General features: G+C 50.1%; 1 protein-coding gene across 6 annotated transcripts in view; it reads left to right on the top strand.

The window, feature by feature from the left end:
- Positions 1–16,283, top strand: part of WNK3 (WNK lysine deficient protein kinase 3) — a 2,095,067-nt gene that overhangs the window by 855,034 nt on the left and 1,223,750 nt on the right. For all 6 annotated transcript variants that reach the window (XM_069645314.1, XM_069645316.1, XM_069645315.1 and 3 more), the window contains exons 8-9: positions 15,516–15,807; positions 15,927–16,111. In XM_069645314.1, coding sequence (XP_069501415.1) covers positions 15,516–15,807; positions 15,927–16,111 — 477 coding nt within the window. The remainder of the gene's footprint in view (positions 1–15,515; positions 15,808–15,926; positions 16,112–16,283) is intronic.

Raw genomic sequence — 16,283 nt, 5'->3', positions numbered from 1 at the left:
TAGCTGTTAAACATTGGAACTCCTTCCCACGAGAAATACAAACCATGAAGGACCATCTAAAATTCCAAAAACCCCTAAAAACCTGGCTCTTCATCTCAGAACTTGACGAAATGATTGAGCAACACCCACACCCCACTGAATGAAAACGCATATGGCAAGACTGGGCACTAGGCCAGACGACGAAGTGCAGGGTTTAGGTCGCATGAGTCCTCTCGAAACAGGAAGAAGGCTCACACGACAACTCCTTCTGGGTCTACTTCACAGAAAAACCAACTTCGAGGGGATTGGGTCCTCCGACGTATTCCATATCTATGACAGTAATCACTGCAGCTGTGCTGCGGTGATTACTGTCATAGATATGGAATACATTTTCGGACCATCCCATCGAGAGAACCTTACCAGGTAAGAGAGTAACTTGTTCTTCGAAGGGATTGTGTCCTCCAACGTATTCTTTATCTTTGATAGATCATCTCCCAGCTTGCTGGCCTTGGAAAAAAAAATTTCAGTAGAGGGCACTGCGCGTCGACGTCCCTCGAACCGATGTCCTTCGACGGCCTCCGTATCGGCGCCGACGTCACCACGCGTATAAATAGACTCGCAGAGCGTCCATTGCTCAGTTCTGTTTTTCCACGCTTTGTGAGGCCTCGGAATATCGTTGCTCAGTTCTTCAGTCAAATATATCGATATATTCCTTGTGAATACCGAATCGTACTCGATGGCTTCCTCACCCCAACCGACGACTCCACGGTCTGGCTTCAAAAAATGTCGAGACTGTGGAAAGAAAATGTCGTTGATGGATCCTCACAGGATCTGTTTGTGGTGCCTGGGAATCGAGCACCATTGTTCGGAGTGCGAGGACTACATGTCCATGACGGCGAAAGCCTTGAAGGAGCGTAAGGGGAAGCTCGAGAGAGGTAAAGTAGTTAAAACTTCTTCGAAAGTTTCCTCGGCGGAGTCGAGACATTCATCTCCTCGCTATCATAAAAGACATTCTTGTTCTAGGTCTCGAAGCAGTTCCCATCACTCTTTGAGATCTAAGCATTCAAAAAAGAGACGTTGAAGATCCCCTTCCTCGTCTTTGTCTTCTTCCGTTTCCCCAAAAACTGTCTCCTGCCCCACAAAACATAGCGCTCAGGCTGAGTGGGAGGAATTCAGGAAAAAGATGCTAAGCGTCTTCGAGAAAGCGGCCTCGACCCCCTGGAAGACTGCTGAGGGTGATACCCTGGGTGAAAGACCCGAAAAATCAAAAAGCTGCGAGTCGCAGTACCCGGCGAAAGAAGCCACTCGAGAGCGTCACGAACCTTCGAGTAAAGGCAAAGTTGCGTCTTCGACGCCGTTGTCGAAGATCCCTTCGACACAAAGATCGGTGTTGTCGACGCCGTTATCGAAGGATTCTTCGACGCACAGGTCAGTCGAGTCGACGCCGAGAAAGGATAAACCCACGACCACCTCACAGCCAGTGGCCATACCCAGAGCCTCGAGCACGAGAATGTCGTCGACAACCTCGAGTAGAATCCCGATACTCTCGAGTTCGAGGCATTTACCACCCTTCTCGATGCCTTTTTCGATGGCTTCGAAGCCTTTAACATCTGCGTCGTCGACGTTTTCTCAACCAATCATGACAAATTTGGCTCCTTCTGCTCTGGAAATGGGATTTATACCATTTTCAAGACCTAACCACTCCAGGGTCTTATCTTCTATTTATGAAGAAGGGGAGGATTTAGATCAGGAAAGACCTTTTGAGTTGCAGGGATCTGCAACTCCTGCACCAGAGGAATTTACCTCTGAGCAAGGTAGGTTGAAAGACCTCCATGAAACCCTACAGGAAGCAAGTGGGTTGGACACTTCCCCAGAAGTGGAATTTGCCACACCAGACCCAGGGGAACATGCTGAAAACCCCTTACAGAACCTTGATGGCAAGAATAATAGAGTTTATGAGATGGTCCACACCCTCACCTGCTTTTCAGCAAGACAACCTCAGACATCTTGGTCAAAGGTCCACAGAAGGATCCTGTGGTGCCATTTCATGCGGCATTACAAAGGAGAATATTGGCAAACTGGGAAACACCTGAGGTAATCCCAGCAGTTAACAAAAAACTATCAGCTAAATATTGGGTGTCTTCTGCTGCCCCTGAATAGTTAACCAAACACCCAACTCTGGAGAGTCTGGTTGTTCAGGCAGCTACTTGAGCAGGTAGTAAATCGGCTTACCCTACTGTTCCACAGGACAGGGATGATAAGAGATATGACTCTATGGCCAAAAAAGTCTTTTCCGCATGTAGCATTGTGTTGAAATCCATCAATGCTACTTGTACGTTCGCAAGGTTCAGCCACACACTTTGGGAGTGTGCTTCATCAGCGGCTGACTGCCTCTCGGAGGGAGAAGAAAGGGAAGCGTTTCTCAACATCATTAAGGACTCAATGTGCGAATCCCTCAGACTGGCATCGATTCTGCTGACAGTATCAGAAGGGCCATGGCGGCAAGTACAACAACCAGGAGATTTGCTTGGTTGCGAAAATCTGGTTTTGCTCCAGATGTGCAAAGCAGACTCTTGAATACGCCCTTTTACGGCTCTTCTTTGTTTGGTATGAAGGCGGATGACAGTTTAGAAAAACTACAAACATCAAAGGCAGCAGCAAAATCCTTAGGAGCTGCAATCTGTCAGACACCATATCGCCCCTCAGGAACCTCTTGGAGAGGTAAGTCCTTTCGCTTAATTCTGCATTCGGAAAGGGCAGAGGACAGCCGGTTCAAAGGGGTCAGAAGAAATTCACCCGAGGTGGACGGGGTAAAAACACAAAAGCCGCAGCAGCAGCAGGTGCCTCTTTACCCTCGGCATCTACATCAGCTGCCTCCAAACCGCTCTGAGGACTCTCTTCACAAAACACCAGTACGGGGCAGGTTAACTAAACATCTGACAGAATGGCAGGCTATTTCGTCAGATGCTTGGGCATTGGAGACAATTGCCCAAGGTTACTGCCTGCCTTTTCTACGCATCCCTCAGTCATCCACCGGGGGACAGCTCTCTGAGAGTTCCATATCCGCTCCTCTTGCAGGAAATTGTAGACCTGCTAGAGAAAGGTGCCATATAACCGGTACCTGTAGCAGAGAGGAACAAGGGCTGGTACTCCCCCCTACTTTTTCATACCAAAGAAAGACTGAGGGCTGAGACCTATCTTGGACTTATGAGAATTGAACAAGTTCCTCAGTAAGGACAAGTTCAAGATGGTAATTCTCTCTCAGATCCTTCAGGCCCTCCAGATCCAGGACTGGCTGGTAACTCTGGACCTCCAGGATGCTTATTTCCATGTGCCAATCCATCTCAAACACAGGAAATACCTGAGATTCGCAATTGGCGGCTCTCATTATCAATTTGGAGTTCTGCCATTTGGGCTGACCTCCGCCCCAAGGGTCTTCACCAAGCTAATGTCGGTAGTGTCTGCAAGTCTAAGGAGGGAAGGGATCCACGAATACCCCACCTGGACGATTGGCTGATCAGAGCTGTATCTTCGGAACAAGCTCAGATCCAGCTAGATTATGTCTGCCACTTCCTTCACAAACTGGGCTTCTCCCTCAATTTAAAGAAGTCACAGATGAAACCATCACAGTGACTCCAGTTCATTGGAGCGGTCCTGGACACTTCCCTGGGAAAAGCCTCGCCACCAGAGGTGAGGGCTCAAGATATTCTGCAGATGGTCAACAAGTTTTAAAATGCCGAACATCTCCCAGCCTTCGACTTTTTGAGATTGCTAGGCCTCATGGCATCCTGCATCTTCCTTGTGCCAGAGGCTCGTCTGAGAATGAGATCTCTCCAGTGGGCACTAAGAACCCAGTGGTCACAATACTCAGGAAGAATGACAGATCTCCTCCGGATTCCGGACAAGGTAGCCCATGAACTTCAATGGTGGGCCTATCCAGAGAACATCTTGAAAGGAGAACTGTTTTGGCAACCATGGCCGGAGATAACAGTAGTCAGACGCCTCACTCACGGGGTGGGGAGCCCATGCCAACGACTTCACCATCAGCGGTCGTTGGTCTCCATCGGAGTCCAGACTACACATCAACCTGTTAGAGCTGAGAGCAATCAGACTAGCGCTGAAAGCTTTTCTGTCATCTTTACAGGGGAAAAATGTCCTGATAATGACGGACAACACAGTGGCCATGCACTACCTCAACAAAAGAGGAGGCATAGGATCACTACCGCTGTGCAGAGAGGCAATGCAGCTCTGGTTTTGGGCAATTCAAGAAGGAATCTCTCTATCGGCAGTCCATCTAGCCGGAGAGAACTTGACGGCGGACGCTCTGAGCAGGCAGGGCACAGTCTCCCACGAGCGGGAACTAGCTCAGGAAGTCCTTCAGGAGATCTTCGCCCTTTGGAGAACGCTTCAAGTGGATCTGTTTGCCACCAGTACCAATAGAAAGTGCGATCTGTTTTGTTCAAGGGAATTTCCCCCGAGAGGAGCTCTAGGGGACGCGTTCGTAGTGGACTGGGAGTTTCCACTCCTGTACGCGTTTCCACCAGTCCTTGTCATTCCTCAAATAATCAGGAGGTTGAGAAGATTCCGGAGAACCATGATCCTAATTGCCCCAGACTGGGCCAGGAGAACGTGGTACCCGGACCTTCTGGACATGTCCATCTGCCCTCCAATTCGTCTTCCACTCAAGGAGAATCTTCTCTCACAGAAGGGAGGTCGGGTTCTCCATCCAGACATCAGAACCCTCAACCTTCACGTCTGGCTTCTGAAAGGTTGAGATACAAGGATTGGGACCTCGCTGATGACGTCATGGAAGTGTTGCTTTCGGCCAGAAGGCCAGCAACAAAGTCTTTATACGGCTGCCGTTGGAACAAGTTTTGCATCTGGTGTAGAGAAGAGAATATCGACCCCTTTTCATGTGGTACACCAACAGTGTTATCCTTTCTACTCTACTTGGCAAATTCAGGCCTTCAAGTTGGCACTATCAAGGGCTATCTAGCAGCGCTATCAATCTTCAAGCGCACTGCGGTGGAACCTTTGTATTTCAAATTGCCCTTAGTAATACAATTTCTAAAGGGATTAACTGTCTACCCTCCAAAACCTTTCCAGGTTCCTTTATGGGACTTAAATTTAGTCTTAAATTTCCTGATGGGTACTCCTTTCGAACCACTCCACTCTTGTTCACTAAGATTTCTCACCCTTAAAACTATCTTATTAGCTTTTACATCTGCTAGAAGGGTGAGCGAATTACAAGCTCTATCTTGTAAAGCTCCTCGTACAATTTTTCATAAAGACAAGGTTGTCCTACAGGTGAAGCCTAATTTCCTCCCAAAGGTGGTTTCTGAATTTCACATCATTCAGAAAATTACTTTGCCTTCATTCTATCCGCCTCCCCATCCGGGGAAAGAGGAAGAAAGGCTACATAGGCTGGACCCAAGGCGGGCTTTAAGCTTTTACATCAGCAGACTTGCTAGGATTAGGCAAGTAGACCAACTGTTCGTGGGTTACTCGGGGCACAAGTTGGGACTACAAATAACAAAACAAACCATTTCCAGATGGATTATTTTGGCCATCCTGGAATGTTACAAACTAGCAGGGAAAGAGCCTCCTCAAAATCTTAGGGCTCATTCAACCAGGGGTATCGCAGCCTCCTCGGCCCTCCAAAAAGGGGTTCCGGGTCAAGACATATGTGCGGCTGCCACATGGTCGTCCGCACATACCTTCACAAGATTTTACAACCGGGATTCCTCCTCTAGTCAAGAGACTAGGTTTGGCAAAGCAGTATTATATTTGGTTAATTCCTAGAGGAAACATGGCTTTTTACTCCCACCTCCAATTGCACACCACTGCTATGGGAGTCTATCAAAGATGAGGAATACGTCGGAAGACGCAATCCCTTAGAAGAACAAGTTACTTCTTACCTTGTAACGTTCTTTCGATGGGATGTTCCCCTGACTTATTCCTCATCACCCCTCCGATCCATCCCAGCAGTAATACTTCCCTTGTGGTTGCAGTTTACGCTCCTTCAAGGTCAATAACCAATTCATGTAAAACAACTGTTAACGTCAAAACGGAACTGAGCAATGGACGCTGCGCAAATCTATTTATACGCGTGGTGACGTCGGCACCGATACGGAGGCCGTCGAAGGACATCGGCTCGAGGGACATCGACGCGCAGCGCCCTCTACTGAATTTGTTTTTTCAGAGGCCAGCAAGCTGGGAGATGATCTATCAAAGATAAGGAATACGTCGGAGGAACATCCCATCGAAAGAAGGTTACAAGGTAAAGAAGTAACTTGTTCTCTACTAGAGAGGCCTCCGAATGGGAGGGAGACACTGGTGCACCCGTTCCCATCATGGGCCCTACCAGAAACGGAGACCGGATCAACCTAAGTTGAACCACAGACAATGGGCATTAGAATTAAAGGGGAAAGAGTGACCACCGAAAAGATAAACCACGAAACCCAGGGAGCTCAAGGGGGCACGGGACAGAGGTCCTCCCCCCACCTTTAAGGGGCACAGGGAGGCGATGGTGGCTGCATACCAGGATGTGCCAGGGGACAAAGCGATGTAGACATCAATTTGTCTGAACACGGGGGGTGGAGGATGTATCCTCACTAAATAGCCCTGCTAACAACCCACAACTTTGCACAGAAAATAGGAGTGAGACCCCTAGCACACCACAGTGGCATGGATATGTGCCAGAGTTGGCCAAAACTGAGGGGGTACGATAAATTATGACCACTAACCAACCCCACTAAAAAAACTCAACCCTCTGCTTACACCTCTCAAACATACCTCTACAGTACAACAAACCGCATATACTTCACTACACCACAACAATGAAACAAACTGTAGAGGAGCAGTTGAATGCCTCTGCAGGAAGTCCCGCCCCCTACCTCCTGTATGTTGGAAGCCTGAGATTGTGCCATGCTTGACACCAGCAGTTGTGACCATACCCCGTAGAATATTCGAAAGAAGGTAGCCATTGAGAAAGCCCTACCAAATGTATTCCCGTAGAGACGACAATTTGAGGGAGGAACTCCCTGAAGGAATATGAAAATTAGCTAAAGGGGAGCTCGTGACTGCACGAAAGAATAGTTTGACGCACTGAGATTACTAACTGAAGAGAATGCATTGACCTTATAGACACTGATGACGGAGTAAAGAATTGAGTAATTGTTCATAAGCGAGAAGATGATTCCACGTGTGTGATGCACTGCAGAAAATGCAAGCCTTTCGATAGCTGTACAGATGCTGTAACGCAAGTAGACTAAGTGATCATAGAAGCTGGCTATATGTAGTGAATAGACTGCAGGCGGAGCCACCATTGTATATAAACTGGACATCGGCGTCATGCATTTAGTAAGCCCGGACCCATGAAGGGGAAAGGCCGAGAACTGTGTCACAGCAAAGAATTAGTTGAGATCGTGGACACGAATGGCGAGGCTGTCTGGCCTGGTACCAAAGGTGAAGCAGCCAAGGCCGCTTATCTATTCTGGAAGGCGGTGAATGTGAGAAGCTGAATCATCCCTTGTTTGGGTGCAAAGAAAGAACACAAAGCGTGCCAAGTTTTATTCATTTAAGACATTTAAATGCTGCAAAATGGACCAAATCGTGGTCTGTCACGTGAGCCAAAGATGGAAATAGAGTGGAGCTTGGCGTCCTAGAACAAGGATGGTACTTGCTCGCACTCTTATATTCCCAGAGACAATAAAACTCTGCAAGGCCAAGTTCAAAGACAATGGCAGAAGGCATGGGTAATGGGAGATGTTGAGCTATTTGGGTGGGGCACCTGAGTTTGAGCTTACGTGCTGCTAAGTGAATCGATTGTTCCAGACATGGCCGAGCCTGCCAACCAATTGTAGAGGGCCATATAACGAAGGGCCTTATAGTTTGAGAGCCAATGATCTACTGTGTACTTAATAGTGTTGAAGAGGAAATGTTTTCAAGGTAGGCATGGGTTGTCCACCTGATAGTAGACATCCAATCACAATCCCACCCCTTATAGAAAGTATACTTGGATGTTCCCCTTGAGCCTATGACAACCCCTCATAGGTTTTTCTCCTTTGCCACGTAGTATGACGTCACATATGATGAATTTTTAGTATATAAATGTTTTTGTGAAATCTACTGCGAGTTTGAGCAAACGTCCGTTGTAACTCCCTGTTTTAGACAATTGATATTAAAACAGTCAACTTTTCCATCTTCCCGAGTTGGTTCGATTATTTGGTGTCAGTTATTCTGCATCCCATCCATTGCATTCACTCTATCCAAAGGGCCTTAAGCTCAAAACCACACGCATAGCCTCCCACAACAGCACGTGACAACTACTGACTGAAAATTCACACCTACCCTCAGCAAACAGTGTAAACCGAACTGAAGCTGCCAACAGCACATCACAGCTCTTGTGCTTTTTCCCCTGCTCAATCCTACTAACTCCCCCACCTCCACATGATCCCACACACACACCTTACCCTCTTGCTTTTCAGTTCCGCCAGATCACCACTGAGGTGGTAATAGTGCGCAGTATAAATATCCTTTAACATAACTAACTACTCTTTGTAGTCGCAGGTCTCCACTACCTATTCAGGGCACTAACCTCCGGCCTGCGTTTGGCCCCCAAGTGCCTGGCCTCTGTAGTGGCCCGTCTATGTCGAGCGGTTGCACACGTCTATCCCTGTTTGGATGATTGGCTAGTGCGAGCTGCATCATTCGACATGACAGCCAAACACACCACTCTCACCATTCAGGGCCTACAGTCTCTATAGTTCTCTGTGAACTATACAAAATCCTGCTTGACCCCATTTGACACATTCTCTTCTTGGGTGCACGCCTAGACACCGTCTTGCAGACCATCCCCTCCGGAGGAGAGGGTCCCAAGCCCTTCTTGCCAAGGTATGGCACCTCTCTCGCTTAACCACATCTTTGTTTCCTTATCCCTACTGGGGATGTCTTCTTGCATGCCCATACTCCAGCACTGAAGACCCTGCATGCACTCGCTGCAAGAGTTCCTAGATGTACGCTGGCGATAGGTGTCTGGCTACTTGGAGGTGAAAATTCCACTGGCGCAGCTCTTCAATAAACTACTGTATTGGTGGTCTGTTCACTCAGCTAGTTCAAGGTGCTCCGTTTCGCCTGCCTCCTCACCATGCCTTCTCACCAAGTCACTGTCACGACGGATGCCTCTCTAGAGGATTGGGGTGCGCATACAAGAAATCTTCACGCCAGGGGGTTTTGGAGGGAAGAAGACAAAACACTCCATTGGCCTTAGTACTTCCTTGTTATTTAGTCTTCTATATTGTGTTCCTGACTACTCTTATGTCCCATCCCCTTTCCTCCATACTGTATGGGCATCCCTTCCAAGGGACGGGAGACGGAAACTTTTTCACCATAAAAAACCACCTTCCCCTTTAAATTTACAGGCGCGCGGGGGCGCGGCCCAGGGAGCATGCGCTGCCCTGGCTCTCTCCTCCAGTGCCACAGCTCAGTTCCCTTTTCCGCGTCGATGGGAAAGGGCCGAATTCACCAGCGCTCCTGGGTCTGGCTTCAGCCATGTAATTCCATGCACGGATACTTCTTCTTTGTCCTTTTTGTCTTATCTATCAGGTACTCGGTCCTCAGGCGTCGCACTCATCCCCGGCTCATGTCGACTTCTATAGGGTTCAGCAGGTGTCCATCTTGCAACGTGTTCTTCCCAACTTCAGACCCCCATGCCCTCTGCCTACATGGCCTTGACCCAGACCACGGTTGGCAATCATGTTTGGCGTGTGACTCGCTGTCCTCGAAGGCGCTGAAGAACAGACTAGCCAGGTGGAGGGAGCTCTTCCAGAGGTCCCCTCCAGAGGATCTCAAGAACTTCGTGAAGCATCGAACCAGGCCCAAGGTAGGGCTGATATTTTCCAGCGCACCCTGCAAGGGAGACTCCTTCCCAGGGACGCTTGCGCGCGGGGAAGAGTCCGGCCAGGTCATTCTACCGGCACGTGCACCGAGGCTGCTACAGCTAGCGGCCTTGGGGTCGACGGATCCTCGCATCCTCCCGGGCGCAGTGTTGAGCGACCAGAAGGTTCTTGTACTGGGTCTACACCCAAGGGGCTATGCCCTTTTACCGGCAAGACGTCTGAGGGGCTATGCCCTAACACTGGCAATACGTCTGAGGGGGCGCCTAAACGCAGCTCTACCGACCCCCTGGTCGAGGGTGTCGCATCTACCGGACCGAGGCCCGAGGAGCAAGGTAGGCCTCGTGATCCACACGCAAGAGTCTTGGATGAGGCTGGGCCCAGCGGGCCGAGCACCACATCGCAGGCACGTGGCAGGCAGCTCGACGATATGGCTGGCGTGCCAGAAAGAGGCACCCGTCCGACGCCATTTTGGCGAAGAACGAGTGTCCAATTGGGGACTGGCCTCAACCAGGTACGTGGCCTACAGTCTACCCTTCTTTTGCGCAGGGCAGCTTAGCTTTGCGTCCATATGGACAGGGTACGAAGCGGCTCCAGCAGCCCTCCGCTACCCTGTCAGTACCCACTGTCACCTCTTTGGCCAGTGAGGAGGTGCTCTTCGAGAAGTTTTTCAGCCTCATGAGGTCTCCTCAGATGGGGGTTATCATCAAAGACGCCATCAGGGAAGTTATCCCTGCCATGCTAGCAGTACCACAGACTCCATCTGGCCCCCAGACCCCGGTGCAGCCATCTCCTCCGGCTCCACAGCCAACTCTGCAACCTCAGCCTCCGGCTGCGGTCCCTGTACCCCAGCCTCCGGCGCCATCTACTACTCCTCCTCCTCCTCCTCCTCCTCCTCCTCCTCCTCCTCCTCCTCCTCCTCAAGATCCGCAGGATACAGACGAGGAGGATCCGGACACGCCATCCTCAGCCAGGGCCTTCCACAAACGTCTTGCTGGCCTTACAGAGTACCTGGGCCTCCCCCAACCCGAGGTTGAACAGCCGGCAGAGGCGGTTCTGGCTGAAGTCCTCACGAGACACCCCTCTGAAGGTTTGGCTCAAGCCCCACTCGGTCCTGCTGGTCAATCGACGCCTGGACGCCAATTACAGGCAGATGGAGGGGGATACACTCTTGCTCTCGACCCATCCTCAGCCACACTCCTCGGTGATCGCTGCCGCCAACCAACGGTTATGGTGGGAAATTGCAGACTTCCTCCCGGAACTCCCCACCCAGTGCCAATCATGCCTTAAGGCAGGGCTAGCGGAAGCCAAGCTCATGGCGCATGACCTCATGAAATCCACAGTGGCTCATATCGATACCTCCGGCCGTGCCATCTGTATTGCCATGGACATGAGGCGAACAGCCTGGCTCCAGGCAAAGAAATTCAAACCGGATGTCCAGGAGCGCATTCTAGATCTACCGTTCGAGGGGGGGGGGCGGGACCTCTTCCACTCCTCTATGGACGAAGAGCTGGGCCAAAAGAACAGACCACAAACGGCGAAGTCTTTATCCATTCTTACAAAGACCACACCCAAATTGGACACCCAATCTCAGCAGCGCTCGGAAAAGGCTCGTATATATGGAGGGTTCCGCGGCTTCCAGGAACGCAGATCCAGGCAGCCGGACCGTTCGCCGCCTCAGAACCGGTGCAAACAACAAAAAGGGGGTCAGGGGGTAGTAAGAGCTTTATCCAGTCCCCCTCCTCAGCGTCCGTCTCTGAGGGAAAGAAGGCATGACACGCCCCTTCGAATCCACGTGTCTCCGGTGGGTGGCAGGCTTGCTCTCCATGCACAATTCTGGCGCCAGAATTACGCGGACCCCTGGATCCTCTCCGCAGTATCCACTGGGTACCGTCTTCCTATCCCAGCCTCTGCTCCCTCCTCCCCTCCACTCCCACAGGTTGGGACAGCAATTCTCTTTGCAGAGATCCGGTCGCTCGTAGAGAGCTTGGCTGTGGAGAATGTCACAGCCTCCCAGTGAGGCTTTGGCTTCTACTCCAGGATTTTCACCATTCAGAAGAACCAGGCGGATCTGAGAGTTGTGCTGGACCTTTCCACCCTCAACCTCTCCCTACCCCTGCAAAAATTCAAGATGGTTACGCCAGCTTTTATAGCGGAGACATTGGACAAGGGAGACTAGATGTGTCCCTGGACCTGAAGGACGCGTACTTACACGTCCCGATTTGGCTGCCCCATCATTCTTTCCTACGGTTCAGGATCATGGGCTACCATTTCCAATACAAAGTCCTTCCATTTGGCCTCAACTCGGCCCCCAGAGTCTTTACCAGACTCATGAACGCTGTGGAGGCCCTATGGCGGCCCTCCTCAGAGCGCAGGGCCTCCATCTACCCATACCTCGACGACTGGCTCGTCAGGGCTGCATCTCCGGAAGCGGTTCTCCACTCTTCCCATGCCCTTATGAACACACTGCACGATCTTGGCTTCTCGCTCAACCTCAAGAAGTCACAGCTGCAGCCTACGCAGACTCGGAGATTCCTGGGAATCATTTGGGACAGGTGCTCAGAGAGGGTTTTCCCGTCAGAGGACACAATCCTGGCCATCAAGAGGGCCACCGCCCACTTCTTCAGCGGAGAGGTGACCTCTGCATGGTGGTACTAACATCTCCTGGGTCTACTGGCGGCGGTCCTGTTAGCCGTGCCTCTCTAGACTAAGGATAAGGATTCAGCTGCACTTCGCGACCTCATGGAATCAGGAGCGGGGCTCGCAGTCAGAGATGATCAATGTTCCTCCATCTCTCCACGCGGACCTAACCTGGTGGTCCATGGACTGCAACCTACAGACAGGCAAGCCCTTTCGGCTGCCCTCTCTGCAGGCCACCATCAACACAGACTCCTCTCTCGAGGGCTGGGGAACCACCCTGGACAATCTCTCGGTCCACGGCACCTGGTGGACTCGACAGGAGGAATACCACATCAATTGGTTGGAGCTGAACGCCATCTGGCTAGCGCTCCGAGCATTCCTACCACTTCTCAAGGGTAAGCATCCAGACAGACAACTCGACCAGCATGTACTACGTCAACAAACAGGGAGGCACCGGATACCCTCCTCTGTGCAGACTGGCGATCAGCATGTGCGAATTGGCCCTAGAAAATTAAATTTACCTCCTCGGCAGTCCATCTCCCGGGGGAATCCAACCTGGAGGCGGACAAGCTCAGAAGGCTGGGAGCTGACAATTACGAGTGGCAGCTAAACAACCTCGTTTTCAGGAGATCTTCAACAGATGGGTTCACCCCCAAGTGGATCTCTTTGCCACCTGGCACAACAAGAAGTGTCCCCAGTTCCCATCCTGGCAGGGTCAGGGCCCCGGCTCTCTGGGCGATGCATTTCACCTCCATTGGACTGGCATGAAGTCCTATGCCTTTCCTCCCACTCCCCTGATCCACAGGGTAATTTGCAAGATCAAGGAGTCTCACCGACTCCTCATCATTCTGATTGCTCCATGGTGGCTGGCCAGGCCATGGTTTTCGGAGCTCCTCAGCCGCTCTCCGGTGCCCCCTATACATCTACCGACGGGCCCAGCACATCTTCTGGCACAGAATCATCCACCCGTGTCATGGAAACTACTAGCCCTCACAGCGTGGTACCTGAACAGGTAATGCTTTGCCACCTTAGCCTCTCACAGGCCAATCTGGAGATCATACCGGGCGCCAGGAGCAAAGCCACCAGGGCCCAGTACAAAAGCAAATGGACCAGATTTTGCCACTGGGCAGACTCAAAGGGAATTGACCCCTTGGCCTGTAATTTGGACGACGTGCTCTCCTTTTCGGCGCACCTCGCTCATTCGGGCATACATACCTTGCAGCCATTGGGGCTTACAGGAACTCGGAGGCAGGCATTTTTTCCTCCAACCCTATATCGAGAAACATCGGACTGGTATCACTTGGCTCTACCCACCTGTCAGGAGACCCCACCCTGTGTGGCATGTTAACATAGTGTTGGGCGCCCTGGCGCACAAACTATTCGAGCCAATGGCGTCCGTGGACATTATGGATGGCTGGTCACCATCAAGACGGCCTTACTAGTCGGTTTTACCTCGGCTCGCAGAGTTGGCGAGGTCCAGGCGCTGGTCGCCTTGGAACCATATAGCACCTTTCACAGGGACAAGGTAGTCATGTGGACGCACCCAGCATTTCTGCTCAAAGTTCCATCTGCTTTTCACTTGAACGAAGAAATGGTCCTTCCTACGTTCTTTCCCGATACCAAGGACGAAGCACAGAGAGTGCTGCACAGCCTGTATGTCAGGCATGCCCTAAAATTCTACTTGGACAGGACCAAGGGTTTCCGCAAGTTGGACGCCCCGTTTGTCACTTTCGGAGACGCGAGGCCAGGCTATCGTGCCTCAAAGGCCTCCACATGCCGCTGGATGGTGTCTGCCATCAATGAAATGTATGAGGGAGAGCCTGAGCTGCTCCTGACAAACATGCATGCCCACGCAGTCAGGGCCAAGGCAACGGCCATCGCATTCCAGCACCAGGTCCCTTGGCAAATCATAAGAATGGCGGCCACTTGGGCCTCTCACTCGGCTTTCTGCGGGCATTACTGATTTGATGCCGGCTCTAGATCTGATGCAGCTTTCAGACAGGCGGTTCTCGGGAACCTATTTGCATAAGGAGGGTCTCCTCTCCACTATGGGGATACAGTCTGTTGTAATCGCCCATAAAGTATGGAGGAAACAGGACGGGAAGTAAGAGTAATTAGTGACTAACGTACTCTTAGTCCACAGTCCCCTTTCCTTCATAAGTCCCATCAACCTCCCCCAATAATAGTGGTGTCATTAGGCAATGTTAAATTTATTGTCGACGCCTCAATGGGGACTGAGGTGTGGCGCCGGAGAGCGTAGCCAGGACCGCACATGCTCTCTGGGCCGATCCCCTGCACGCCTCTAAATTTAAAAGGGAAGAAGGTTTTTTCCGGTGAAAAAGGTTGTCTCCCATCCCTAGAAATGAGCCAAATGAATAATAAAAGAATTTGGTATTTAAGTGAAAATGTTTCGGTAAAAAATATCATGCATATACATTTTTGCGGTAAAATCACAGTAAACCGTATATGATACTACCTTAATGGCATTGCCTTTTATCCTAATGCAATAAAAACAAATATATGTAACATTTTTACAGTGTATTGTTTTTGTATTTTGTTAAATATGGGACTAATTGTACTTTGATACCTGCGCATTTCCATCCTAATAGTGAAGGCTGACTCATTGAGCTTTTTGTTTTAACTAGGTGGACACCCTGTTCTCCCACCGAGTATAAATCTCTTCACACCCTTCACGAAACTAACATGCATGAACTTGTATGGAAAACCACAGACTGTGTGTGGGACATGTCTTTTATATAGAGAGCAAGGACAGGTGTCCATCAGTTAATCAGAGAGCTCCTGTTGTACATTCCAAAGTCTTAACTTTCCAGACCTTCAGGTGGTTTGATAGAAGTAACCTCTTGTGCGAGAGCAATAAAAAAAATACATAATTAGATGTGTCCGCTACACAAGAAGGTACACAGCAAAATGAAAAATTGAATCTGTTTTTTGTAGGCTGGTCTTGAATTTGATGCATATCTATTCATTTTCTGCGCACAGGTCAAGTCTGGATTTTTCCATGAAAGTGACAGCAAGGCAGTCTCAAAGTCAATCCGGGACAGAGTTGCTCTCATAAAAAAGACTAGGGAGCGAAGAAAGCAGACTGGTTACCTGGAAGAACGTAGGGATTCGCAGGGCAGGCCCACCATGCCACTTTTAGGTCAACTAAGTACATCGTTCACCATCCCACCAAACCCAGGAGGGCTGGAGTGTGAGGAGACAGAGGTTGACCAGCATGTCCGGCAGCAACTATTTCAGCACCAGCCAGTTCAACATTACTCTACAGTCACAGGTAAACTGAACCATTTGTGTCAGTCTTGCGTTACATGCATAATAAAATATCTAAAATGTGCGATATTGTCATGTTTTTATGCTACCTTGTATAATGTATGCTTTCTTTCCCAACTCTAGCTGAAAGCATATCCGATGCAGGAGCAGGATCTGTTATACTCTCTGATGTATCCAGCCAGCATAGTGTTACTTATCCTGAACACATACGGGGTATTCAGCAGATTTCTGGTGTTCCACAAACTGAGACTGGTGTTCCGGGACTTCATCCATCCCAACAATTGCTAGGTCATTACCAACAGGGAATGGTAAGACACATTTTAAAATAACAATAGCTTTTGCTGAACAGAAGAGATGTCTGTGGGACTCATGATTGGGTGGGGGGGTGATCTGCAGAAGCAAACTATTGTGTGATTACATAAAGGAAAAATGAAAGATGTGGTCTTAGACTTGCCTCATGTCTCCATGTTTAAGTTGTTC

Source organism: Ambystoma mexicanum, chromosome 2p (genome assembly GCF_040938575.1).
Source record: "Ambystoma mexicanum isolate Mex_15411 chromosome 2p, UKY_AmexF1_1, whole genome shotgun sequence".
NCBI lineage: Eukaryota > Metazoa > Chordata > Amphibia > Caudata > Ambystomatidae > Ambystoma > Ambystoma mexicanum.
The sequence above is the reverse complement of the archived record's forward strand: the minus strand, read 5'-3'. Positions and strand labels throughout refer to the sequence as shown.